Source organism: Curcuma longa, chromosome 20 (assembly GCF_044706935.1).
Source record: "Curcuma longa cultivar G26 ecotype Majalengka, Jawa Barat chromosome 20, ITB_CL_G26_1.1, whole genome shotgun sequence".
In the NCBI taxonomy this organism is placed as follows: Eukaryota; Viridiplantae; Streptophyta; class Magnoliopsida; order Zingiberales; family Zingiberaceae; genus Curcuma; species Curcuma longa.
Genome location: NC_133880.1, coordinates 100,135 through 127,639, shown reverse-complemented (window position 1 = coordinate 127,639; position 27,505 = coordinate 100,135). Strand labels below are relative to the sequence as shown.

The 27,505-nt window shown below is 36.2% G+C and overlaps 1 protein-coding gene across 1 annotated transcript; it reads left to right on the top strand.

Moving 5' to 3' along the window:
* Positions 1-1,572: 1,572 nt before the first annotated feature.
* On the top strand, positions 1,573-27,505 carry LOC141813835 (uncharacterized). Its single transcript, XM_074701827.1, has 7 exons — positions 1,573-2,356; positions 16,515-16,570; positions 19,021-19,130; positions 19,277-19,436; positions 19,562-19,654; positions 26,335-26,466; positions 27,150-27,505. Exons 1-7 carry the CDS (start codon positions 1,636-1,638, stop codon positions 27,177-27,179), a joined length of 1,302 nt encoding a protein of 433 aa, XP_074557928.1. The 5' UTR covers positions 1,573-1,635; the 3' UTR covers positions 27,180-27,505.

Here is a 27,505-nt window from a genome sequence, read left to right as displayed (position 1 = left end):
CTTCGATTGCTAACTTGAAATTTTTTGACACATCAATGGGTGAGATCCGACTATTGGTCAATGTCTCGATGTTTTGGAAATTAAAGTGAAATAAAGAAGAATATGTATTTGCAATATAGAATTCATCACTTAATTAATATGTATAACCATAACTCATGAGTTCTTCTAATAGATAGTAAAATCTAAGTTTAGTAATTCAACTTTAATTGTTAATTATTGATGTAATGAGATCACATGAGATTATCAAATAGAAGATGAAAGTTGAGTGATTGTGAATATCTAATAAACACATTTTACTCAAGGTACCCTATTTTAGATATTTTAATTGATCGACATGGGTGATATGTTAGATTGATCAATAATATGTTTATTGATTATAAGTTTTAATAATTTTAATTAGATTAATAGTGCAATCTTGTATTTTTAGTGGAATAGAATGAGCTTAATAAATTATTTTAACTAATTAAGAGTTAACTAAGTTAAAATTAATTTATTAAAATTTAATTTAATTGGGTCCAATCATGTTCCTTGGGTGATTTGAGTAGGACTCAGATAAGCTTGGAGGTTTAGAACATAGATTTTATGTTAAAAGCACACTTAAGGATAATCTTAATTCCTTTATATATTTCATTATTCAATTCATATTAATATGTAAATAGTCAAAATCGTATAATGAGATGTTTGAATAACAAAAAATTAATTTTTATAATTAATTTTTTTCACCTTGGTCAACACTATACTTATCAATAAATAAGCAAAGAAGTTTAAATTGAAAATTTTAATAATTCAAATTTAAGTTAAATTTAAATTAAAATTTAAAGTTATTATTTTATAATTTTAATTCACTCGATTATCATATAAATACATTTAAATAATATAAAATTTAACTCCTTTAAGTTTTAACATCCTAATCCTTTTGACTTAAACATCCTAATCCAATTTGTAAAACTCATGCAGAAAGTAAATCATTTAATCTCACTTATAGTTAATATTCATCTGAATCCTATTAATCAACGGATTTATTAAAGTGAATAAGGATCGAATCTTGACGAAGTTAAAATAATATTCTTTTATGTAGTGGTCAATTATAATTTTTTAATTTATTTTTTTATAAATGATTATGAAGTTGATCATGTAAAATCAGTAAAATGGTTGAGATGAATTTAGGATTTAGAATTTAGGGTGAGATTAACTGAGTCAATAATTCATACTATTCTGTATAAGGTGGATCCGCCACCTTAGCGGCCCCACACGGTCGGCCCCGCGACCATCTGTGAGGAGGTAAATCGAGAAAGTACGAGAAAGTGTAGTTGGTTACGACGCAGGAGGATATTACCATCAGGATAACCCTTGTCCTTTTCTACAAATCTGCTACGTCGTAACCAACTCACTTATGCCCCGGGACAGTCAATAATTCATACTAATTCATTGGGGGTAACGGATTTTTGCCAGTATAGTTAGCATGGTTTACTACGTTTCCAGGATCACCCAGGAACGGGTATCGAAACCTATACCGTTTCCCATATTCCTTGCTCTGGCCTTCCGCAAAGCTGTGACCTTTGGAATGCATCCCCATCCCCATCCCCATCCCGCAGCTGCTCTGCTCTTCCTCCCATCGCCTCCATCCAAACGCCAATGATCTCCGCCGCTTCCCCAGTGCTCCTCCCTTGTCACCGTCTACTTCGCCTCCGCACGGCTCCTCTCCTCACTATCTCCTCCTCCCTCTTCGGTCGCCGCCATCGCTGGTCCCCAGAACCCAAAACCTCCTCCGGCCGCAACCTTGACCTTGCAATTGACGCTGAGGTCATTGCATCGCGTGTCTCAGCTGCCGCTACGCGCCTCCTACGCTCCTCGGAGGCGTCCGTCCGCAGTTTCCTGTCCGACGGCAGCGAGGCCTTCCGCGACCTCCAGACTTCGGTCAGAGTGGACAGCGCTCGCAACCGCGTCGTCTTCTCCTGCCGTCAATCCTCGCTTATCTTTGTCGCGAACCTGGTCCTCTGGAGCTTCGTTGCAGTTTTAGCGGCCAGGACTGTTCTTTGGCTGAGGCACGGATTCCGGTCGGGATGGAGATTGCTAGGTTCAGAGGTGATTAGGAGGGATCGGAGCCTAGGAGGGAGGGAAGTAGTGGTGGGAAGGCGGTTGAGGAGGGATAATAGGAACACGAAGAGTTTTAGGGTTTCAGCGAATCCTCTTTCAACTGTGAGAGGGTATGAACTAAAAACATCGGATAATGTGGCGAGAACTTGGACAGTGAAGCAAGAAAAGCTGCCCAACTGGTGGCCAGATCCAGTTCCTCTTCCTGTGATTAGCACAAGCAAGCAAGACTACCAGAGAGAAACTGATAGGCTTGTTCGAGGTCAGTGATTTTGTACTTTGGCCAAACATTTAAATAATTACCTATACTTTGGTGTTTGGTTGCTGAATATATATAATTTAAATTAATATCAGAAGCTATATGATATTCAAGGTTTGTTTAATCAATGTGTGATGGTCGTGCTGGGGCTTATACTAAGAAAATGTTGTGATATGATCATCATGTTCTTCTAGTCTTAATTTTGTTTATTGACATTAAAAAACTCTGAAGATATATGAATGACTTGGGCATTGCTTGCAATGAAGCTTTCTAGAGCTCAATAACAGAACAAGATGAATTTAGCTGACACCAGGTAGTTGTAAATTAGAATTCATATTGTTTATGTTCAATTATGAGAATAATAATTTTGCTTGTGCACATAATTGATTGAGGAAAAAATGCTGGAAGAATTAGTATCATACTATTGATCATAAAGATGTAACTAAAGAGATGCTGTGACACAGGTAATAGATTGTTGCTTTATCATAGATACATGTATAATGACAACTCATTAATCTTATTAATTATCAGGGATGGTCTTAATCTCTAGTTAGTATAGAAATGATTTAGTTAAGAAGGGATCAACTAATGCTTAGTTTGGTCAAATAATAAGTAAATTCACTTAGGTGATATGCTTTTACTAATTCTTTGATTAAGCTAAGGTAACTTATAGAAATTGGAAGTAATTTACTATGAAGTAACAACAACAATCACCACCAAGCTTTTATCCCACTAAGTAGGTAGCCATTAGGCTTGATCCTCTTCTACGTCATTAGGCTCGATCCTCTTCTATTTCCTCATTTATATTTAAATGTTTTTTATCTTATTTTATCATTACTAACTAAATCTCTTTGCCTTTCTTCTTCTTCAATTAATGTGCATATTTATCTTGGTCTCATATAGTCTAACTAGGGCATTTATAGGTCGTCTTGGTAAATGTCCATTCCATCTTATATGTGCCTTTTGAAGTTTTACCTCTATAGGTGTTACGCCCCGGGAGATAGCTTTCCGAGAAATTTCAGTAGCATCTCCCCTGTAACAATTGACTTCCCTGAATACATACATGATATAATAAATCCATAACAGGCTATGGATATGTAATGACAGAATTAAATAAATAAAAGTGACCAACAAAGCCACATGCACATATATCCAACACATAATGATCCACAGGATCACTATCACCATCCCTGCAGCGAAAACAACACCACCACGCAGATATAATACGATCCACATCAACAGGTATAACGGTGCATGAAAAACAAGACTCACATCCATCAGAATATCCAAGTCTCAATAAAACCAAAATGTCGAATCATCGAAACTGCCGATACTCAAATAGGAAAGACAATTAAGGAAACCAGACTAAGTCCGATATACTGATAGCATGAAAATAAACAACTCGACAGATCTCTTAGGACTAGCAGGGCAGCTCTCCAGACGGCCTCAACCTGAAATAGACATACAAGTAAACGGAGTGAGTTCAAACGAACTCAGCGGGTATCAAGTAGACATGTATCAAATAGCTAGCAGACAGGAATGGAAATACCGGTAGAAGAATGACAGGAATGAAAATCTGAACTCATGTGTAAATATACTCACCAGAACATGCTAACGATATAATCATAGGTAACATGATCCCTAACAAATCCATACGATCCCTGTATATACATATCCAACATATGCAAATAACCTGAATGCAACAATATCACCAAAGAATCCCTATATCATGCACAAGTACAAGAACATATCCTGGTCACCCCTGCTACCCATCTGATCCTTACATACCAAAGTGAGGTCGCGTGGGTCCTCAATGATAAATGCCCGTCAGATCCATCACCGAGATGTGAGGTCGCGTGGGAACTATGCCCGTCAGATCCATCACACTCGAATGGTGAGGTCGCGTGGGAACTGAATATGCCCGTCAGATCCATCACCGATAGGTGAGGTCGCGTGGGAACTGAATATGCCCGTCAGATCCATCACCGCTAGGTGAGGTCGCGTGGGAACTAAATATGCCCGTCAGATCCATCACCGATAGGTGAGGTCGCGTGGGAACTGAATATGCCCGTCAGATCCAGCACTGAGTGAGGTCGTATGGGTAGGGGTATAACCGCTGTGCACTCTGACGTCATCGCTAATGCGTGACCGAATGGACAGTATGCTGGCCAGCATGTCACTATATAAACATGATATCTAACCCTAGTACAGGTAATCACATCCGAACCATAATGCACAGCTACACTAGTACTAGAATGGTACAGAGTCTTAGGTCTAGCATGTGCATCAGAAAATGTGATGTATAGTAATCAACCAGTAGCATATGGATGGTGTCAAATAATATACAGTCAAATGCCTAACAGATACGTAACCAGATCATAGGTATCAACAAAGATCAGTATGAACTGAAAACATAATATCACTGGTAGCCAAAACTATATATATACATGTCTAAACACGGCATATCTACTAAGAGATAAGTCAGAGACAAGATACCCGCCTTCCGAAAGTAGTCAATATCAGGAAAGTGAACCTCCGTCTAGAACTCCGGTTCAATATCCTGTAATTAAAATAAACAACATTCCTAAATACAACGATATATATATATAAGTGCTCTTATCGAATAAAATCCTAACTGATTCGACAACAACGCATAAACCCAACCGTAACCTACACATCAGTAATTCAAGGACTGATCTACCAATGAATCAACAATAACCTTACCTTAACTAAGCTTCGGTTCTTGAATCCGGCCGCCACCAATCTGATCGAACAGGAATAAATTAACAGACCTAGACCATCAACGTAATCCCAATTAACTAGCAATTAAATCCACCAACCAAAACCCATCAGCTCTGATAATATCAACAAGGATGAGTTAGGGTCCAAAGTCTTACCTCGGATCCTTGTCCTAGAAATCAATTTCGTTTCCCTTCTTCACTCTTGCGGCCCACCTGAAACAACCACCCAATCAGCCCCTTCACGAGCTCAAGATCAAGTCTTCAAAACCCTAATCAAGCCAAATCTAAGGAATCCAAGCAATCCAACTCAAAATCTAAGCCAAAACCCTTACCTATCTTCCTCTTTGATCTGCTGCTGCCAATCCGCCTTCAATCGACAGCACTCCACCCTCCAATGAGTTCCTTGGACGCAATCCAAGGCGAAGTGGGAAAAAGGAGGTGCGACGCGGCGGCGTGTAACGGAGGAAGAAGGCTCCAAATCGCCCTTGCTGACCACCGGCAGGGCAAGCTCGACGGCGCCGGCGTCGGACGGAGGAGGAACTGCGAGGGGCTGCTCGACGTCGGGGAAAGCAGTGCCGGACCGCAGTGATTGCAGGCAAGGCGCGACTGTGGCTTCGTCTGGTGAGGAGGGCGGCGTTGGCAAAGATGAAGAAGAACAGAGGAGAAGCGGCGGAAGCAAAGGTTTTAATCGCGATGGGGAGAAAACTTAGGTTACTGTAGCCATATAAGTTTTCTTAACGGGTTGGTTTAGGATCCAATAGTTCCACAACCCATTAAACCTTTAAATCGATCCAATAACCCATTTAACCCTTAACTTATAAGATTAATTATATTTTACAATTAAGCCCTTAAATTTTAGGTATTTTACATTAGGTGCAATTTTGATTTTCTCTATAATATTTTGATTTTTTATATTATTCATTCTCATATGTCCGCACATCTACCTTAACATGCTCATTTATACGACTCTCATCTTCTACTCATGTGTTGGCTTCATAGTCCAACATTCAACTCTATATAAGATAACAGGTCTAACTATTATTTTGTAAAATATCCTTTTAAACTTTAAAGATACCTTACGTACAAAGAACAGTTGACGTCTTCCTCGATTTCAACTATCCTGTTTATATCCTATGTAATACATCTTTATCAACTTTTCCGTCATTGTGCAAAAATGATCCTAGATACTTAAAAATTTCAGTTATAGGTAACTTGCCGTCTCTATCTTGCTATGTCTTTTACTACTAAATTTAAATTTTCATATATTATGTTTTTACTCTATTAAACTTAAAATCATTAACTTTCAATATATCTAACATTTATTCCTCCATGTGTCTTATCGATTAAAACAATGTTATTTGCAAATAACATACACTTGTAGGATCTGTGTGATTGAGGAGGGGGATGAATCTCATTCGTTCACTTTTTTCATTTGTTCGTTCGATCTATCAGATTAGTATGTAGCAGAATACACAAAGTAAAAAAAATAAAGCAGAAGGAAAGGAATCGCGGAATAGTGGTATTTTTTTCGGAGGCGAAAAAACCTGTCTTACAGTTTAGAACAAGCACAAAGATATGAAATTACGTACACAAACAACTTGCTAACTAAATGCAAATAAACTTGTTTTGTCATCGATCGGTCCGGAAGTTCCTGAGCGCAGTGCACCGCTCCTGGTCACATGCGTAGAGGTTTGGTAACGTTCACGAGCACAATAGAATATAAGAGTAGTATTAGAATTGAATTTTCGAAACTCTGGCTGTAGCTGCTTATAAAGACCCTTCCGGGCACCTAGATCCCTTTCTGGGGCACCCCGGATCGACTTGAATTGATTCGATGCCGTCGGGTTCTATCCGTCACTGCGTCTTATCCTAGTCCAAACACATGGAACCATTCAGGACGCTTAGACCGTCCGGGCACTTAGAAATTGATCTGGGCACCCAGAGTTGTTCCGGTCCGATTCGACCCTAGTCGAATCTAGTTCCCTCTGGGCTTGGTTTGGCTGTGTCTGTCTGCTTCCTTAGTCTTGCTTCTATCTCTAGGTTTATGCAAGGCAAGCATATAATAACCAAGCTAGCTTAGCCTACTCCTGTAAGTCTTCCTGACCTACTAGGCTTACCACTTAGGACTCCTCTCCCAGAATTTCCTTTTGCCAAGCCTTTGGTCATCCTTGACCCATCTGCACTTCCTGCTCAACCTTGATCTTAACCCTTGGGACTTTCCACTAGACTTTTGGCCCTCGACCCTGTCTAGATTTTCGCTTGGTGTCTTTGACCTCCAGGAGTTCTGCCCGATGTCTTTGATCCACCGAGATTTCCGCTTAGTCCCTCCGATTAGGACTTTCTTGTCAAATCCTTTTGACAGGACTTCCTTCCTTCTAATCCCTTCTGACCAGGATTTTTTTGTCCAATCCTTCTGACCAAGACTTCCTTTGATAGTCATTTGGTCCTGACTAGACTCTTCTTGAGTTCTCCTTCGCTAATCATGACTTGACTGGACTTATCTCACATCCAAATATCAAGTTCTATTTGGATCAATCCTTGGTTAATCTGATTAGACTTAGGTATATTGTCAAATATCAAAACTCTAGAGGCTAATTGTACTAATAATCTTCTTTTTTTTTGATGTTTGATAATTTTCTTAAGTTAGGTTCAGGTCATAAGGTTTAAATCAATGATTGAGAGAAATCAATGATTAAGAGGCTCACTACTTAAGTCCTTCCTCCTCTCCCCCTTTGATATATATCAAAAAGATTACATACTTATGGGTTATCCATCAAATTGAGAGGTTATTAAAATTTTGAACTTGATCCTTCTTCTCCCTCTTTGTCATTCATAAATAATGATTTACCTAAGGTCCACCTTAGGTTTTGCACCAACAATTTAAAAGGTTTTCCTATAGTCAAAACTTAGTTTCTAATCCTTTCTTGAAAGATCAATTTGAAATAATTTTGAAAGTATTTGTTAAAGCACATTTTCAAAAGAGTTTTACATTACAAAACTTTTTCAAAGCATAATTTTTTATTTTTTATTTTCAAGGAATTTTGAAAATATATTTCAAAGACATTTTCAAAGATTTTTCAAATGTTTTTCAAAGTCTTTTTCAAAGCATAAAAATATTTTGCAAAGTAATTTTCCAAATAATTTTTAAATAGAGTTTTCAAATATTTGCAAAACTAATTTTTGAAGTAATTTTTAAAGAGTTTTGAAATATACATTCGATCTTTCGATCAACTCTCCTTAACCTACATATCCTTAGAAATCCTTGTTAACCACAAGGAAGACCACCTATGTGTCTTATGGGTTGCTCTAAGTCAAAAGAATAATTTTGAAAGTTTTAAAATATATTTTTCAAAATGTTTATCAAAATATGAATTTTCAAAGTAATTTGTTTAAAAGGCTTGTCAAAGTAATTTTGAAGGCTTTTTCAAAAAGTTTTGCAAAGTATTTTTAAAAGAGATTTTAAAGATTTTAAGGAAAAGGATGTTTATGATCTTTCAATTAGGACCTCCCTTTTAACTGGACACTCTCTTAGGATATCCTTGTTAACCACAAGGAATCTCTGCTTATGTGTCTTAGGGGTCTAGAATTAGTGTTTACTTAAGGTTTTGTATCTAAGTGTTGGTCAAACAATTTTCAAAGATATATATGTTTTAAATATATATATATATATATACACCCAGACAATCATGAAATATCAATGAAATATCAATATTTTTCAAATATGTTTCAGAAAATAATTTTATAGATTTTGAAAATATTTTCAAAAACATTTCAATTTAGTTATCCTTGTCATCTCACCAGTTTTATATGTCTCAATACATGACATTTAAAATTGCCTTATGAGTTTTGTGAGATGATTTGTCAATTTTATCTTTAATTATTGTTGTTTGAACTCTAAGGATTGTTTGACCTTGAGTTAGATTTAAGTTTAACTTTCGATTTATTAAGTGCACATTTTAGGTTTCAACTTCCAAATTATGACAAGGCACAGAGATCTTCTTGGATATCGGAGCAACGACCACTTCTTAGATAAAGCTGATTCGTGAAATTGAGCACTCAGCTAATTTATTGAAAAATTCTAGTCTAACTAATCTAGGATGTGACGAGATAACTTCAGTCAGTTCCATTTAGTTAAGCAGACTAAGTAAGATACTTCTTATCCTAATTAACTACTTAGATCAAATTTTCTCTGACGTACTATTATCTCGTCCCACCCTAGTATTATGTTGGGTAAGTGTTAATCAAGACTATATCCTTATCTAACCATTTTAAATTAGACAGATAAATTTAAGCTAGCATGTATGATATGACATGACATAAATAGACATTAAATAAGCATATGCATGAGCATATATGGGTAAATCAAGCCAAACAATTGAAATTGATTTCTAATAATATATCAAATTCTTGATTTGATATATTTCATGTGAACCTGCGAATGTGTCAATCCACTTTGGCACATTTTGATTTTTATTTTGTTATTTGCTATTGTTTTATTTAATTCCATAATCATAAAGTACTTTGATGATTATTAGGTTAATGCATTTTAATTTCTTTATTTGGGTTTGAGATTTTTGAAGTATTAATTTGTTTTTGTTATTTTGTAGTTTTTCAATTTTTAATATTTATGGATTTTTTTTATTTATTTTAGATTTGATTAATTTATATTCTATAATTAAATGAAACTTGAAGATAGTTAATTTTAATATTTAATTTTGGATTTTTCAAATTTATTTTTGAAATTTTGAATTATTCATTGTTTCATAATTAAAAGATACTCGATTATAATTATTATTTTTAAGATTTGAAAATTTACTATAGGAATTTATAATATTTAATTTTAAATTTTTTGTGTTTGAATTATTAGGATTTATCTTGTTAAAATTTTTCTTTTGGATTAGATTTTATCTTATGAAAATTTGAATATTTACTGACTTTAAAATTTGAATTTAACTTAATTAATTTAAGATTATCTTGATGTAGATTTACATGCGAATTATTTGAATTTGTATTCTTATCTTTTAGATTATCTTGATTAATTAATTTATTATTTAATTCTGAGTTATTTAATTTAATTGGATTTGAAATTTTCAATTTAGAATTATTCTGATTATTAATTATTTTCGGATTAATTAAATTAATTAAATTTAAATTAGTTAGATTAGATTTATCTTGGTTGAATGAATTAAAAAATTTATCTAGATTTATATTAATTTGATTAATATCTAGATGGATTTGATCTTTATCAATTTTATTATTTAGATTAATTAAATTTAAATTATTAATGATTGATTTAGAATGATTTTTATTTTTAAATTATTATTTAATTCAGAATTATTAATTAAAATTAATTTATTCAAATTAGATTTATTCTCATTGTTAACTAAGTTTGAATTTGTCAAATAAGCAATTTTATTAATTAGATTCATTTTATCCGACTTAATTGAATCTTTCAAATTAATATTTTTATTAATTAAATTAAAATTATCTGAATTGGAATTAGTATGTAAATTTTAAGAAAAACCTAATTTATCATGCGAAATATGAAGGACATTTTTATAATTAATTGTACTTATCAGAATCACAATTCCTAATTCTGTGAACTCTATCTTCGTGTTCTTCTTCGGGCACTTATTCTTGTAATGTTCAGATCTCTGACATTTGAAGCACGTAATGTGTTCTTTGTTCCTCCGGGCTCCTAGCATCAGTTGCTCCTTTGCCGATGGTGGTGTCGTTTGAGTTTTGCAAATAGGACACTAATTTTTGTATTGCCCTCTCTCCCTGTATTTAAAATAAATAATATGTAACTTTAAGTTTGAATTTAAAATTATAGTACCTTCTCCCCCTTTCTTAGCCTCTTTGCTCTTGTTGCAGTTAGTCCAATCATAAATGGTCCAGACTCTGATACCAATTGTAGGATCTGTGCGGTCGAGAGGGGGTGAATCTTGATCGTTTGCTTTTTTGTTCGTTCGCTCAATCTATCAGATTAGTACACGGCGGAATACACAAAGTAATAAAAACAAAGCAGAAGGAAAGGACTCGCTGGATTTACTTGGTTCCCAACCTTCCAAGGTTGGTACTCTAAGACTTATCTACGGGAGGCGCCCGTCTAATAATGGTTTCCTTTCCGGAGGCGGAGAAACTCATCTTACAATTTAGAACAAGCATAAAGATATGAAATTACGTACAAACAACTTGTTAACTAAATGCAAACAAACTCATTTTGTCGTTAGTCGATCTGAATGCTCCTAGACGCAACGCACCCCTCCTGGAATTTCTTCGGTCGCACGCGTAGAGCTTTGGTAATGTTCACGAGTATAGTAGAATATGAGAGTAGTATTAGAATTGAATTTTTGAAGCTCTGGTTGCAACTGCTTATAAAAACCTTTCCAAGTGCTTAGATCTCTTTTCGAGCGCCCCAGCTTCACCTGATCCGATCTGACGTCGTTAGACTTTATCCGTCACTACATCTTATCTTGGTCCAGGCTCTTGGAACCATTCAGGGCATCTAGAAATTGATTTGGGCGCTCGGAGTTGTTTCGGTTTGGTTTGACCCTAGTAGAACTTGGCTCCCTTCGAGCTTAGTTTGACTGTGTCTATCTGCTTCCTTAGTCCTGCTTCCAGCTCCAGATTCTGCAAGATAAGCATACAACAACTAAGCTAATATAGCCTACTTCTGTAAGTCTTCCTGACCTACTAGGCTTACCACTTAGGGCTCACTTCATATGATTTCTTTTTGCTAAGCTTCCGTCATTCTTGACCCACCTGGACTTCGTGCTCAACCTTGATCTTAACTCTTGGGATTTTTCATAGACATCCAGCCCTCGACCTCGTCTAGACTTCTGTCTGGTGTCATTGGCCCCCAGGGCTTTTTGGTGTCCCGATGGGCTTTCTGCCTGATGTCTTTGATCTGCCGAAACTTCCGCCTAGTCCCTCCGATCAAGACTTCCTTGTCCAATCCTTCCGACCATAACTTCCTTGTCCAATCCCTTCGACTAGGACTTCCTTACTCAATCTTTCCGACCAAGAATTTCTTTGTTAGTCATCTGGTCCTGACTAGACTCTTCTTGAGTTCTTCTTGCTAGTCATGATCTGATTGGACTTAGCTCACATCTAAATATCAAGTTTTGTTTGGATCAACCCTTGGTCAATTTGACCAAACTTAGGTACATTGTCAAATATCAAAATTCTAGAGGTTGATTGCACTAACAATATCATAGTAACGCGCCCCAAATGTGTCTAGTGAGTTCATCTATAATTAGTGTAAAAAGATATGATGGACTTAGAGCTAATCCTTGATATACCCCTATTTTTATAGGAAATATTTCAATTAATCCGCTTAGAATCTTCACTCATGTTATTACATTCTCATATAATTCTCTACATAATTTTCTCGAGACTCTATCATAAACTTTTTCTAGGTTAATAAACATCATGTGTAAGTCTTACTACTTTGTTCGATACTTTTCAACCAATTATTTGAGAAGATGCATAACTTCTATTTTTGACTTTTGGGCATAAATCTAAATTGATTTTCAGTCATCTTGGTCTCTTTCCTTAATTGATTTTCTATCACTTTCCTCAAAGTTTTATACTGTGATCCATTAGTTTAATGCCCCTATGATTCACATAATTTTGTACATCTCTTTTGTTTTTATACAGGGGATTAAAGTACTTGACCTATATTATTGATCAAACATTTTCTTTATTTTCAATATTAGGTTTAATAACTTTATAAGCTATTTGGTGCCATACATCCCTAGGCATTTTTATACCTTTATTAAAACATAATCCGATCCAACCGTTTTTCATTTTTCATCCTATTTAACATCTATCTTCTTTTGAAATTTAAATTCTCTGATAAAAATTTAAATTTCTATGCTCTTTTGACCTACTTAAATTTTCTAAGCTAAGTTAATCATGTACACCTTCGTTAAAAAATTGATGAAAATATCTCTTTCATCACTTCTTTATTTCTTTATCCTTCACTAATTACCTATTAGATTCATTTTTAATGCATCTTATTTAGGTAAGATCTCTTGTTTTCCTCTCTCTTACTTTAGTTATTTTATAGATATCTCTTTCCCCGTTTATATCAAGCTGTCAATATAAGTATTCGAAAGTTTCATTCTGCTTCACTCATTATTTTATTGGACCGTTTCTTGGCTACTACACACTTTTTAAAGTTTTCTTTATTGTTACAAGTCTATAGTCTCCTCTTTATTCTTAAGTTTTTCTTGTAATTTTCTATTCCAACCTTAAGATTCTATATTTAGTGGTATTCGTCCTCTTGACTCATTGAGTATGCTCTTGGTCACTCTTTCAAATTTTATGTCATCTTCTCTCATATTGTATCTGAGTAACCATGTATTTTGTTTAATACTTTATCATCTTTGTCTTCTCCCCTACCCATTTTGTCTCTTATAAATATAAAATATTATTTCTTGTTCTAATCATCGTATATACTATTTTTATTGCTTTACTAATGAGTGTTCCTATGTTTCATGTTCCAAATATGATACAATCAATATTCTTATAATATCTGTTCTTATCTAACATATGGTGTGAGAATTTTGCATATTTAAAATATACACAAGTTTTCATAAAGATGTAACGGTTCTTGTCAAGACGTTGCATTCGGACCCTACAATGCATTCTTTTCATGGGACAATATAGCATTAACACAATAGTTTGATGCCATACATGATATTTACTTATGTATTAATGATGGTTGACAACCTAATGTAACCCTCCTTTATCGGACTTGAGACCAACCATGGTAGAGCCACCATGGACGAAGTTAGAATTGATTTACTGTGCTTCATATTTTCTCCACCTGAAGTTTCCTCAATCAAAATTGAGGAGAACCATTTTCTATGGGAGTGGAGAAGTTTTTTGTGACAAATACTTATAATAAAGGAAATAGAAGGAACTGAAAGATAGAAAATAGAATCTATCTTTTGTATTACAATCAATGAAGAGAATTGACTAAATTGTTTTATAAACATCTACATAAACAAGGCAAAATGTGGTGTGAAATGGAATTAATAATTTGTTAGAAAAACAAGGAAATAAAAACTCTGGTGTCAACATAGAGAAAAATAAGACATGTTAAATAAAGAAAATAATAAATTTCTTAAAGTCAGGTAACCAAGAGATTGAAAGATAAATGCAAAAGAGAAGATTATTATGGACTTATAAACTTATTGCTACTTCAATCTTGAAGTAAATAAGAGGACGGAAGAAGATTTATGAATTAAAGAATTCCATTTTCACCCATGATTTATGTTACATTACACCTTTACTTACCTCAATTTTGGTTATTTATACACGATTATGAATTTGGGTGTTTGCACCGTTGGTGAGTTTATTATTGACCTTCAAACCCTATATAGTGTAATGTGATTACATAGTGTGTAAATCAAGATCTACGTCATTAATAGTTGTATGGAGTAAGAAAGTTTGAGATATGCGAGAGAAGTGAGAGGCATGAGGCACACCTATTGCATCTAATAGAAAGGTAAGTGAAAATATACAAAGGGCAAGGGTTATATGTAATATCATTCATGAATATTATATAAAGGTAGAGAGGACTATTTAGAGTTTCTGAGGAGGCAAATGAATTTTTCCCTAATATATATAGTATTGGGTCGCCTCCTTCTCCCTCATGTAATCTGTCTTTCTTTTTTGTCAAACATTTGCATGTATGCTAGTTTACCTTTGTCTCTCTACTCTTCCTTTTGTTTGCATGAGTCCTCTAGGCTCATTCCTTAACTGGCAACACTGAACAGTGCTATATTCCAGTCAACTCTTTGCCAAAGGTTGATGTAACCCACCCTCTTCCCTACCCAACGTAAGGCTGACAAGTCACTCTTCCCTATAGAACCAGGCCAAAACAACCCTCTTGCAAAACTTGAGGTCGACCTGTTTCTCTTCCCGATGCGAAGTGAGGCCAATGTGACCTTGTACACGACACAAGGCTGACTTGACCTTCTTCCCTATGTGACGTGAGATCGATGCGACCTTCTTCCCTACACAATGTGAGGTTGACACAACCCTCTCCTATACTATGTGAGGCCAACGTGGCCCTCTTCCTTGCATGACAATGTGAACATGACCCTCCCCTACTAATGAGGGACTAACATGATCCTCCATGCGTGTATTTGTTGTTATTTTTATCATCAATCCTCCTTGTGTGAGCTCTATCTATGTGTGTCATTTTACAGATCTAAGTTGGCTGGATTTCTCCTCTCTACGTGCATCATTGAAAGACCTTAACTTGGATCTCTCCACTCTTGACGTGCATCATTCCATGGATTTCAAAACGGATCCATATTCCTTTGCTCTCTTTGTGTGTGCCTTTTTCATGAATCTCTAGCTTAATAGTCTTCTCTCCACTTGCGTCATTCTATAAAGCTCAAGGCAAATTAGTGGTTTCTTTGTTTGCATAATTCTGCTTGTGTAATTTTGCAAAAATATCAATTGACTATATTTTTTATTAGTTGATCTCTTAAATATTTGAATGAGCTTGAGCGAGTGTTAGGGTGACATGTGAAAATACGTAAGGAGTAAGGGGTACATGCAATATCCCCTATTCATCAATAATATTTAAAAGTAGAGAGGGCTACCTAGGGTTAGAAACCTAATATTTTCCCTTAACAACATTAAACCACTGGATGATAGTCCCTTTAATTTAACTTTTATTTTTTTTTCCCATAGAAATTGTACGATTTTCCCTCTTAATCATAAGATAATAGAGCATGCTTTGATACCAAAAATAAAAAATAAAAAATAAAATGGTATTAATCAGTAGGAAATTGAGTGATTAAATCCACCATATATAGTGCACTAATCACATAATTTCCCATGTGGATTGAACTATATTTGCTAACAAGCATAAACAAATTTTAATGAAGTGAACTTTACAACAGTTTATTTTATACTGGTTATTATATCTTACAGTTTGATATTACATGGAGTTGACAAAATGGTCATTCTTTGAGATTTTGCATTCAATTTTTTTAATTCAGTTTTTGATCAACATACCTGGGCTTCTTTTACTTTGCTTTGATCTGTTTAATCATAACTTGGGAATTTCTGAACTGATCCTTGTCAATAATTTTGGGGTTTAGCAGTGTGTATATGATCTTGACTTCAAAAAAGATGTGCTATTTCATCATGAGTTATTCCCACTCAAGATATTGTAATTTCCATTAGTTTGTGTATATTTTAGGATATTTCGTTTCAAATATGTGTTATGAAATTTGATGACATGTACATACACAGATCTTTGACTTTTAGTAAGGTATTTACTTATCTTTAATCTTTTTTGTAGGTACATACTTATTCTATCCTGGAAATGTGTTGGTTGAAGTTTTGCTTATGCTATTCCTAAATCGTCGAACATTTATTTGTGTCAGCTATAATGGATTATAGAATGAGCGGGAAGGACTATAGATATGATGATATGATTCAAGTTAGTGTTCTTAGATCTATTTAAGATTTGTATTATATGGTGTTGACTTTCCTCTGTATGGAGTGTTTCACATACTTGCTCTTAATGAATAAGGTGGCATCATTAGTACAAGTATCTTTGGTTTTCTTTTTAAAGTACATTTTTTTATAAAACTGCTCTAGAATTAACAAGGTCAGAAATTGTAACCTCCAAATCTGATCTTATGCAATTTAATTGAAAGAAAATTGTATGTATTGACCGAGTATCATTAGATAATAAATCTATGAGCAGAGAAATGTTGTGTTTTCTTGCAAGTCCTTATAATAATATTAGTACCCAATCTTGCAATTTAAATATATTAATTTCAGAATTTTGAATATTGTTGTGTCCACTGGATTTTCACAAGTTACTATGCTTCTAAGCAGTTGTTAGGTTCTCATCATTTATGGGATTAATTTTAGCAGCTTTATGAAAGACTGATTATATTGCCCTCCCCGTAGTGGTTAATTGTAGCTTTCCGATTTACCTCGTCGTGGGGCCGACTGTGTGAGGTCGCTGGGGTGGTGGATTCCACCTTTTTGCTGAAATGAAAGATTGATTATATACCTTCCAACTATTCTACTTTGAGCAAAGGAGTTTAAACGTGGTGGTCATTTATATTTGCATCACACACATAATGTCTTCTGAAGTTATCTGTCAACCTGACCTGAACACCCCTAAATGAGTATATATTGAGAGAAAAACAAAAAATGATTTCCATTCATCTTTGTCCTCACTCCTCTATCTTTTTGCTACTCTCTAATATCCATGATCTATTCTAAGCCAGTTCCTCTCCTTCGTGATCTCCCTCAGTGACGTTCATGCTCTTGCTCCCCAGAGGCACTTTCATCCTCCATATAAAAAACTCCAACCTTCCTCCATTTAATTTGAGTTGGGCACCTCAAGAACCTTCAAACCAGTATGCTCCACCATCGTGTCAGAGAAACCTTTGCTTTCATTGTGATATCACCTAATCTTCTTCCTCTGCTTTTATTAGCCTGTAAGTTTATATGAGAATTTGTAAGATCTGCAGTTGTTTGCTCTCTTTCTTGTTCCCCAATTTATGATCCATGGTATGCATCTAAAGCAATGCCAACCATTGTCCCATTTCTCTGACCAGGTTAGATTTTCTCTACTGGTCAGTGGGAAGATGCATATTTTGAAGGGTCAAGAAAGACCTGGTATCAATATACATGGGAATTAGATCAGGTTTATAGTTTCAGGGGTAGTCATGAAAAATTGTAGAAAAAAACATATTGGACAATGCCATTAGAAGACCTGCTGCTGTCACGTCCATTCCAAGATTTAGATCTACTATCCTTGAATCCAAGTTAAGTTAGCCATGCCACTAGTAGAGCTATTAGTTATATTTGCATGGCAAATGTGCAGTTGACATTGTATTAGTCAGTGAATGCTGAGTCGATGGTGTTAATGCAGTCTCTCACCACGACTGACCTTGGAAATTTTTGATTTCTAGGTATTTGGGAAGCACCGCTAGTGGAGGAACAGGTGTTCCAAACTTCTTGCATGTCTAACTCCTTAATGATAGTCCAATTGCTTTGTACCGATCATGGTTTTTAATCTTATTTCATCTCAGCTGATGTAGGCTAGATGTGTCATTGTGAACAAACGCCATCATGAGGGACATGGAACACCACCACCATGCTATCTTATGTCACGATCACTGTGTGAAGGTTATCTCAGTGGGAAGCATGGGGGAAGATCTGATGGTGAGACCAACAAGAATCTTCTCTACAAATGATAGTCTTGTACATATAGCTGGTATGCGGCATCCTTCTTCCTCCTTTTCCAACACCACTGCACCATGTTGACACAGTTGAGCTGATCTGATACACCAGTATTTTAGAACTTGGCGTGTCATTTCTTTACTTAATATCTTCAAAGATTGATCATGGGAGTAATCTGGACCAGAAACTAGGGATATCAAGAGAGGGTTGTCGGAGATGAACAAAAATGAGAAGGATCTCTGTAGCAGAAGTGCTTCAGTATCGATGAATGAGATTATGGGGAGAGGAAGTAGATAATTCTCATGGCCTTAATAGCTAATAGGCTAGATAAGGGTTATTTGGGTTTATAGGCAATCTGGCAAATTAGGATAGCCCTGGTGGGTAATGGAGTGGTCAGGGGCAGCAGCCATAAGCTCATGTTGGCAAAATGTAATGTAACTTTCTCAGAGGGTAAAAACACACACAGACACTCTAGGGTAGAGTTTAATTGTTTCCTCAAAGTATATATATTATTCTTAAAGACAAAGCTATCAGAATGTTGTTGCAAAAAAAAAAAAAAAAGGATTGAAAACTGCTATGCAAAATGATGTCTCCAAGTTACATTGTCATATACTTTGAAGCATAGAATGTGCATATTGCTGCTTGACCTATTTGGAAGAGTTATGGATTCCTCCTTTGATGCAGCTTCGTGAGCTATGCAAGGTATCTGGTGTGAAGGCCTCATTTGAAACAGCTAATGCACGGGATTCTTTTTTTCGGGCATCAGTAGACTTTGTTTTAAATTGTTGCAGCAGGTAATTTGCGATGTCTTATCAGTGTTGTTTTGCTGATAATTTATTCTTTTACTATTTTTTGTGGGAAGATCTTTTCCAGGTGATCATTTATCAGATTTCATCTTAGATATCTGAGACTTTGATTTCGTATATATAAAACAATATAGAGCAATAATACCAAGTGAGAAGCCTCAAGTTGGTGATGAGGATGCAAGACAATTCATTGCTGGACTTGCTGATAATATTGGACTTACCAATTCACGTGCTGCTACGCTTGTAAGTGCAGCTGTTGCAGCTCGCACACGTTCATGTTTTTTGCAATGTTGGGTGAGTTCCCTGTTTTTAGTGTTACATTTGTATTCTTAGAGCATATTTTATGGCCATTTAGCATACACATGATATCTCATGCCTCTGTAGATTCAGCTTTGTAATATTAAATCTGTATGATTTAGGCATTGGAAGTTCAAGGAAAACGATCTGAAGCACTGGAGGAACTGTCAAAGATTTGTCTTATCCACCTGACATTTCCACCAGATGAGCACTCGGTAAGCTGGAGCTTGTCTATTTTCCATCAATTTTGAGTTTGTTCTTTCTTTATGTCCTCTAAGGTAGTATAAACTACTTGTCACTCATTCTCTGACTTTATGTTGTTCTTTTTAATATTTCAATTTCTTGTTGTAAATGAATAACTAATTATCTATGATGTTATATTTTTCTTTCATTTTCATCAGTTGTTAATAGATCCTATGCCTCTAAGCAATGTTCTAAATTCTGGTGGAGATAACATACAGGAACCTATCAAACTTACACTAAATTTGCCTTTTGTATATGAATGCCGAATAGCACAAGGAGAGATTTTTTGCTAAATTACAAGGCTGTGTATGAATTCTCTGAAAGTGTGACTGCAATTACTGTCAACTTGCAATCATTGCATTAGTTCAGATATACACATATTTTGGCCTTGAAGGTTGCAGCATTGACTACGTCCCTCACTACATCTGAAGACAAAATAAATCAGAACAAGACCTTTACAAAACCCTCACTTTACAACTTTCAGTAGATCAGATGTGTCCATGTTGACATATCAGGATGAAGGGTATGCACTCATGATCTGTCTTCTGATTTGTGGCTTCGTAATATAACTTAGAAACAATCTTAGATATCACCATGCCATGTTAACACTAATGATGGTTAATGACTTTTATACACGTTGTCTTAGTTTTTTGTGATAGGTTGGCAGTGGGCAGTTATGGACATCTTTACTACAGGATCTTTGTTTTGTTCCTTTTTAGTGTCAGAGGATAGTGAATTACTTCCTGAAAAAAACTGTATATAAGTGAGCATATAACATAGAAGTGAACCATATGAAATATATCTGCAATGTGAAGTTGCAGCTCTTTCCAAGGTCCAATGTATATATCCTGCCAAAGTTTTTGCATTATGTTCCTTCTCAACTGAGGCTTGATGGCTTCAAATTACAGATACTATCATATGTATCATTGAATTTCCTACACAGATCTAATCATGATGTGCGTGCTATTCAATAAAAGACACAATTCCCCTTCAACACTTGTTCACAAGATGCTGGAGCTTGTTGTTGTGTTTGCCATTTTTTCATGGTCTTATTTTTTGCTTTTATTGAATGGTGTGCATTTCATTGGTTTACATTCTCATGCCATTTCTTTACTTTGTTCAACGTTTGTTGCTTTGTTCTGATCGTATTTGTTTACAGTTCACATGGTTGTTTTATTGCTGTAGGTTGCTACTTTTCACATTTGATTAAATAATACGTAATTGAAATTTTAATTTTACTGAGATATTATACCTTCATCAAATACTATCCTAGGCCTCCCTTGTATGTTCTTTTCAATATTAGTAAGGAAATGCTTATTGATTATAGATGCTATGACTAGCACTGGCTGGTTGATTGATCCAAATGATGATTGATTGATCGAAATGATGAGATTTTTGTATATTAACATAGAATAAAGAAAAAGTATGTTCTAACAAATGCTTTATTCATGCATAGTTCACTGTAATCAGACATGAGTTTTAGATGGAATGAATTACAGCTGTTAACAAAAACAAGCAAGATCTGATATTCATACAAGCTCTGCAGCAGGTATTGAAATCTCGTGTCGTATCGGGCGATACGCACGAAAATTTTTGTTCCTCACCCACACCGGCACCGGCACCGGCACACCGTCGGCACAGCAATTCCGGTCGGAGAACGGCGTCACCCGAGCTCGGCGACGCTTCGGAGGCGTCGCGCGGCATCGGCGACGCCTCCGGAGGCGTCGCGAGGCCTCGGCGACGCCGCCGGAGGCCTCGCCCCAGGCCGGCGACGCTCCGTGCGGCGTCGCGATCGCGCGGCGCTGCTTCGTCATTTTTTCATTTTTTTGTATTTAAAAACTTAGGGTTTGTTGGTTATAAATATCTGTTAATTATCTGTTAAATATCTGTTATTTTTTTATAGATATTTTCTAGAATAGGCCCTATACTCTAACTATAAATAGGGCCTTATATGTTGCAATTGGAATAAGATTTCTTAAGTTATTTTGGTAACATGGTATCAGAGCCTTAGAAAATTAGGTTTTTTTTCTTTTTGCGCCTTCGCGCCGACTTTTCTCCCTAACTCGCGATTTCCTCTTTCGCGACTTTCTTCCCGGCTTCAAGCGCCGCTCCGAGTTCGCTTTCGCTCCGACTTTTCTCGCCGCTCGCTGCGCTCGCCTATCACCGGCGGAAAGCATCAAATCAAGCGGCTCCCTCTCGTCAAACTGTGGGCACCGTCATCGCTGCGACGTCTTCTCCGTCGCCTTCTTCCTCTGCTTGCCGCCGCCCTGCCATCGTCATGCTGCGTGAAGACCAGCAATCCTCCGTCGCGTCTTCACCGCCCGTCGCGTGAAGAGGACCAGCAGTCGTCGCCCTGCCGCCCTCCCTGCTCAGCGCCGCCGCTCTCCCTGCACAGCGCCGCCGCCGTCCTCTGCCCTAGCTAGCTGCGTGGAGAAGACGCCGATCGACAATTCCAGGTTTTCCTCCCCTAATTAACCTTCTTCGCCTCCAGTGCTAGGTTTTCTTGGTTCAGTTCATCGACTTTTCCCCTCCGCGCCGCGCCCTGCTTCGCTGCGAACGCGCTCGTGGTCACCTTCACCACAGCGTCTTCGAGGGAACGCACAGGTTCGCTGGGTGTTCGTCATTCTGACGACCTGCTCGCGATCGTGTGCAACTGCCGTCTGTTAGTCCTTACAAGCGCCGCCGCCAAAGAAAGGCTCTTGGCTGCATTGTCTGGATCGCAATTTTGGCCGTTATCCTGAATTTGGAGCAGCTAATCACAGGACATAGGTTTCTGTCAGCACCGATTGGTTTCTTCTGCTTGAATTTGTGCTCTACCCAGTGGACAGTTCATCCACAGATTACAGCAATTTGGCTTATTCTTTGGAATTTTTCTTCAAATTTGGGGATCCACAATATTCAGGAGTCCAGAAACCTATACAGAACTTAGATACAGACATTTTCTTGAATTTGGAACATTCTAGTTCTTCGTCTCACAACAGCACCAAGTTCGGTGTTTGAGAGTTACATATCTTTGGACTTCATTCTATCGTGATGGATATGGTGCTTGTCTCTGCAGAAGAATTTGCCAAGTTCTCTCAATATCAAGAATCACTTAAGTCTTCATCTTCCTCTATCATTGCTATTGCTGATTCAGGTAACCACAATACATGTCTTCTTTCCTCATCCTCTAAATGGGTCATTGATTCTGGTGCCACGGATCATATGACAGGTAATTCTAATCTCTTTTCTACTTTCACACACAAATCCAACACTCCGATTGTTACCTTAGCTGATGGGTCTTCATCTTGCGTTCGTGGGTCTGGCACTGTCAATCCCACTCCTTTGCTTTCCTTATCCTCTGTCCTACATTTACCTAATTTATCCTTTAATTTGCTCTCTGTTAGTCAATTAACTCGCAATCTTAACTGTTGCATCACATTTTTTCCCGATCATTGTTTAGTTCAGGATCTTTTGACAAAGAAGATTATTGGTAAAGGACATGAAAATGGAGGTCTCTATATTCTTGATTCACCTTCCCCAAGATCTCTCGTTTGTTCAGGTGAAAATTCTCCTTTTGAGGCTCATTGTAGGTTAGGACATCCATCTCTTCTATCACTCAAGAAACTCTGTCCACAATATAGTAGCATATCTTCATTAAATTGTGAGTCATGTCAGTTTGCAAAGCATCACCGTCTTAGTTCAAGTCCAAGGATAAATAAGCGTGCTATTAGTCCTTTTGAGTTAGTTCATTCTGATATTTGGGGTCCTTGTCCTATTATATCTAAACCTGGTTTTAGGTATTTTGTCACTTTTGTGGATGATTATTCTCGTGTAACTTGGTTATACTTAATGAAAAATCGTTCTGAGTTATTTTCTCTATTTTCTGCTTTTTGTGCTGAAATCAAAACTCAGTTCAATATGTCCATCCGTACTTTACGAAGTGACAATGCCAAAGAATATACATCCAGTATATTTCAATCTTATATGAGTCAGAATGGTATACTTCATGAAACCTCTTGTGTTGATACTCCATCCCAGAATGGTGTGGCTGAACGGAAGAATAGACATCTTCTTGAAACAGCACGAGCTCTTTTATTTCAAATGAATGTTCCTAAGTCTTTTTGGGCAGACGCGGTTTCTACTGCATGTTTTCTTATTAACCGTATGCCATCCTCTGTTCTTCATGGTGAGATTCCTTACAAAATTTTGTTTCCTAACAAGTCATTGTTTCCTATTAATCCTAGGATATTTGGTAGCACTTGTTTTGTTCGGGATGTTCGTCCACAAGTTACTAAATTAGACCCCAAATCTTTGAAATGTATTTTCCTTGGTTATCCTCGTCTTCAAAAGGGTTATAGGTGTTATTGTCCTAGTATTAATAAATATCTTGTTTCAATCGATGTTACTTTCATGGAAGACAAACCTTATTTTTCATCCTCACATATCTCGACTTCTCAAAAGGAAGATGATGATTTATTGGTATATTCTGTTACATCCTCTACACCTGTCTCAGAACCAGCTCTTGTCAAGCCTCCTATTATTGAAATATACTCTAGGCGTCGACCTCCTGATTCATGTCCTGCACCTACTACTTCGTCATCAGATCCAATTCCGAATGATGATCTTCCTATTGCATTACGAAAAGGTAAACGCCAGTGTACTTATCCTATCTCTTCGTTTGTGTCTAATAATGGCTTGTCATCCTCCTCCTGTTCTTTTATTGCTTCACTTGACTCTATTTCTATTCCTAAAACTGTCCGTGAGGCCTTATCTCATCATGGTTGGAGAGATGCAATGATAGAGGAAATGAAAGCCTTGGATGATAATGATACATGGGACTTGGTTGATTTACCTCCAGGAAAACAAGCTATTGGATGCAAATGGATATTTAATGTTAAAGTCAATCCAGATGGATCAGTTGCCAGACTAAAAGCTCGTCTTGTTGCTAAGGGTTATGCTCAAACATATGGTGTGGATTATTCTGATACTTTTTCTCCTGTTGCAAAGTTGACATCTGTTCGGTTATTTATTTCTCTTGCTGCTACTCATCATTGGCCTTTACATCAACTTGATATCAAGAATGCTTTTCTTCATGGTAATCTTCAAGAGGAGGTGTATATGGAGCAACCTCCTGGTTTCGTTGCTCAGGGGGAGATAGGGCGAGTCTGTCGTCTTCGAAAGACTTTGTATGGTTTGAAACAAAGTCCTCGTGCTTGGTTTGGAAAATTTAGTCAGGTTATTGAAAAGTTTGGTATGAAGAAAAGCAAGTCTGATCATTCTGTGTTCTACAAGCAGTCAGGAGCTGGTATTATTCTGTTAGTTGTGTATGTGGATGATATTGTGATTACTGGTAGTGATACTACGGGAATTTCATCTCTCAAATCTTTCATTCTCACTCAATTTCATACAAAAGATTTAGGGGTGTTAAAGTATTTCTTAGGTGTTGAAGTAATGAGGAGTAAAAATGGTATATTTCTATCTCAGAGGAAATATGTTCTTGATTTATTAACTGAGACGGGAAAGTTAGGGGCAAAACCTTGTAGTACTCCAATGACTCAGAACGTGGATCTTACTGCAGATGGAGAATTATTTGAACATCCAGAGAGATATCGAAGATTAGTTGGAAAGTTGAATTATCTTACCTTGACTCGTCCAGATATTGCATATTCGGTTAGTGTTGTTAGTCAGTATATGTCATCTCCAACGGTTCATCATTGGGCAGCATTAGAGCAAATTTTGCGTTACTTGAAGGGTGCACCTGGACGAGGTATTGTATATAAAAATCATGGGCACACTCATATTGAATGTTTTTCAGATGCAGATTGGGCAGGTTCCAAAATGGATAGGAGGTCTACTTCAGGTTATTGTATCTTTGTTGGAGGAAATTTAGTATCATGGAAAAGTAAAAAGCAAAAGGTTGTGTCACGATCCAGTGCAGAATCAGAATACAGGGCTATGGCACAATCTGTGTGTGAAGTAATGTGGATATATCAATTGTTGACTGAAGTAGGACTTAAAATTTCAATACCAGCAAAACTATGGTGTGATAATCAAGCTGCTATTCATATTGCATCGAATCCCGTGTTCCATGAGAGGACTAAGCACATTGAAATTGATTGTCATTTTGTTCGTGAGAAAATTCAACAAGGTTTGATTACTACAGGATATGTAAAAACTGGAGAACAATTGGGGGACATCTTCACAAAAGCTTTAAATGGGATTCGAGTTGATTATCTTTGTAACAAGTTGGGCATGATTAACATTTATGCTCCAACTTGAGGGGGAGTGTTGGTTATAAATATCTGTTAATTATCTGTTAAATATCTGTTATTTTTTTATAGATATTTTCTAGAATAGGCCCTATACTCTAACTATAAATAGGGCCTTATATGTTGCAATTGGAATAAGATTTCTTAAGTTATTTTGGTAACAAGGGTTCCCCTGTTGTAACTGGTGGTGAATATAGATCGGAATCATGGAAATTTAATCTTCCTATATGAAGTTACGAGAAAACTACTGTGAAATTTATAAAATTGATTCGATCATATATAGGTCAATTACTTCATGTTTGAACGTTTGATGGCTATTTGATATTATCATCATGATTTTCTTGTGAGGTTCATAATTTTTTTTATTCCTGACCTTGCAATATTTATATAAATATTTGCAGGCAGAAATGGAGATGGTGGGTAGTGGCCTCAAAAAACACTTGAGCACTGAACAAAGGAGGCACTTATTTAGTCTGTATAAAAAAGTTTGTGTTGCTGATAGTCACAGATCTATAATGGAAGCTCTATCTTTGGTAAGCATACCTCTCTGTTTAATATCACCTTGAAACATGAAAAAAATTGGTGCTGCTTCTGTGGAATTTATGAGGCTTAATCCTCATGACATGAAAGGATACATTTATTTCTCCATGCTCACCTTTGACGATAAGGCTAAGATAAATATACCTTAGTCTTAAGGCTTTTTTTTCACATATATCCTAAATATTGATCTGTAATTTACACAGTTCAAGATTTGCAGATAAATTAGGGATTATTTTTTTAAAAAATAATTTTTTTTACAAGTTTGTTTAATTTTTAAAGGTTGTTTTGAATTTTCAAAAGTTATGATTTTTAGAAACAAGGCATTTATTTAGACAAATCGATGTTTATAGAAAGGGGCTAGATCCTACGTAATCTCCATTATCCTTGATTTATGATATCACCCATCTTCATGAGAGTTTGAGATTAGTTTGGTACTTGCTTATCAATTTTGTTTTTCGACATTTTCATGTTTCATTAGTAATTCAAACTGATTGGATATGGTCGTGACGAGTTTGTATAATAAAAATTGTACAAATTTTTTGAAACAAATTAGAAACGTGGATTATGCTTATTAGTTAGCCTCTGGAACTATTATCCTTATTTGCAAAAACGTTCATATCAGGTTATTATACTTTGTGTTCCAGAATATTTCTAATTTGTTCACCCATCATTTCAGGAGCATTTGCCTTCAGAACCTGAGGCATAACCTTTCCCCGGAAGATTTTTGCAGCATTTCTGATCAAAATTTTAATACAGCACATCCAAATTGGGATGAAATATGAATATGCGTCAATTATGCGAGAAGTAATTGTCTATTGCTGCTCCGAATTCCTTGTTTTTTTTTAAAAAAAAAGAAAAATTCGACGTAATAGACAAAAGACATGGCACACGTTTACAATGTAACATAGTGGGGCTGGGTAATCCCAACTCGGACTTCTCCTTTATTTCTTTTTTGAATATTTATACGTCGAAGATGATTATAGGAGCCATTTGATGTATCATACGCAATTATTCAAACCTTTATCTGCAGAA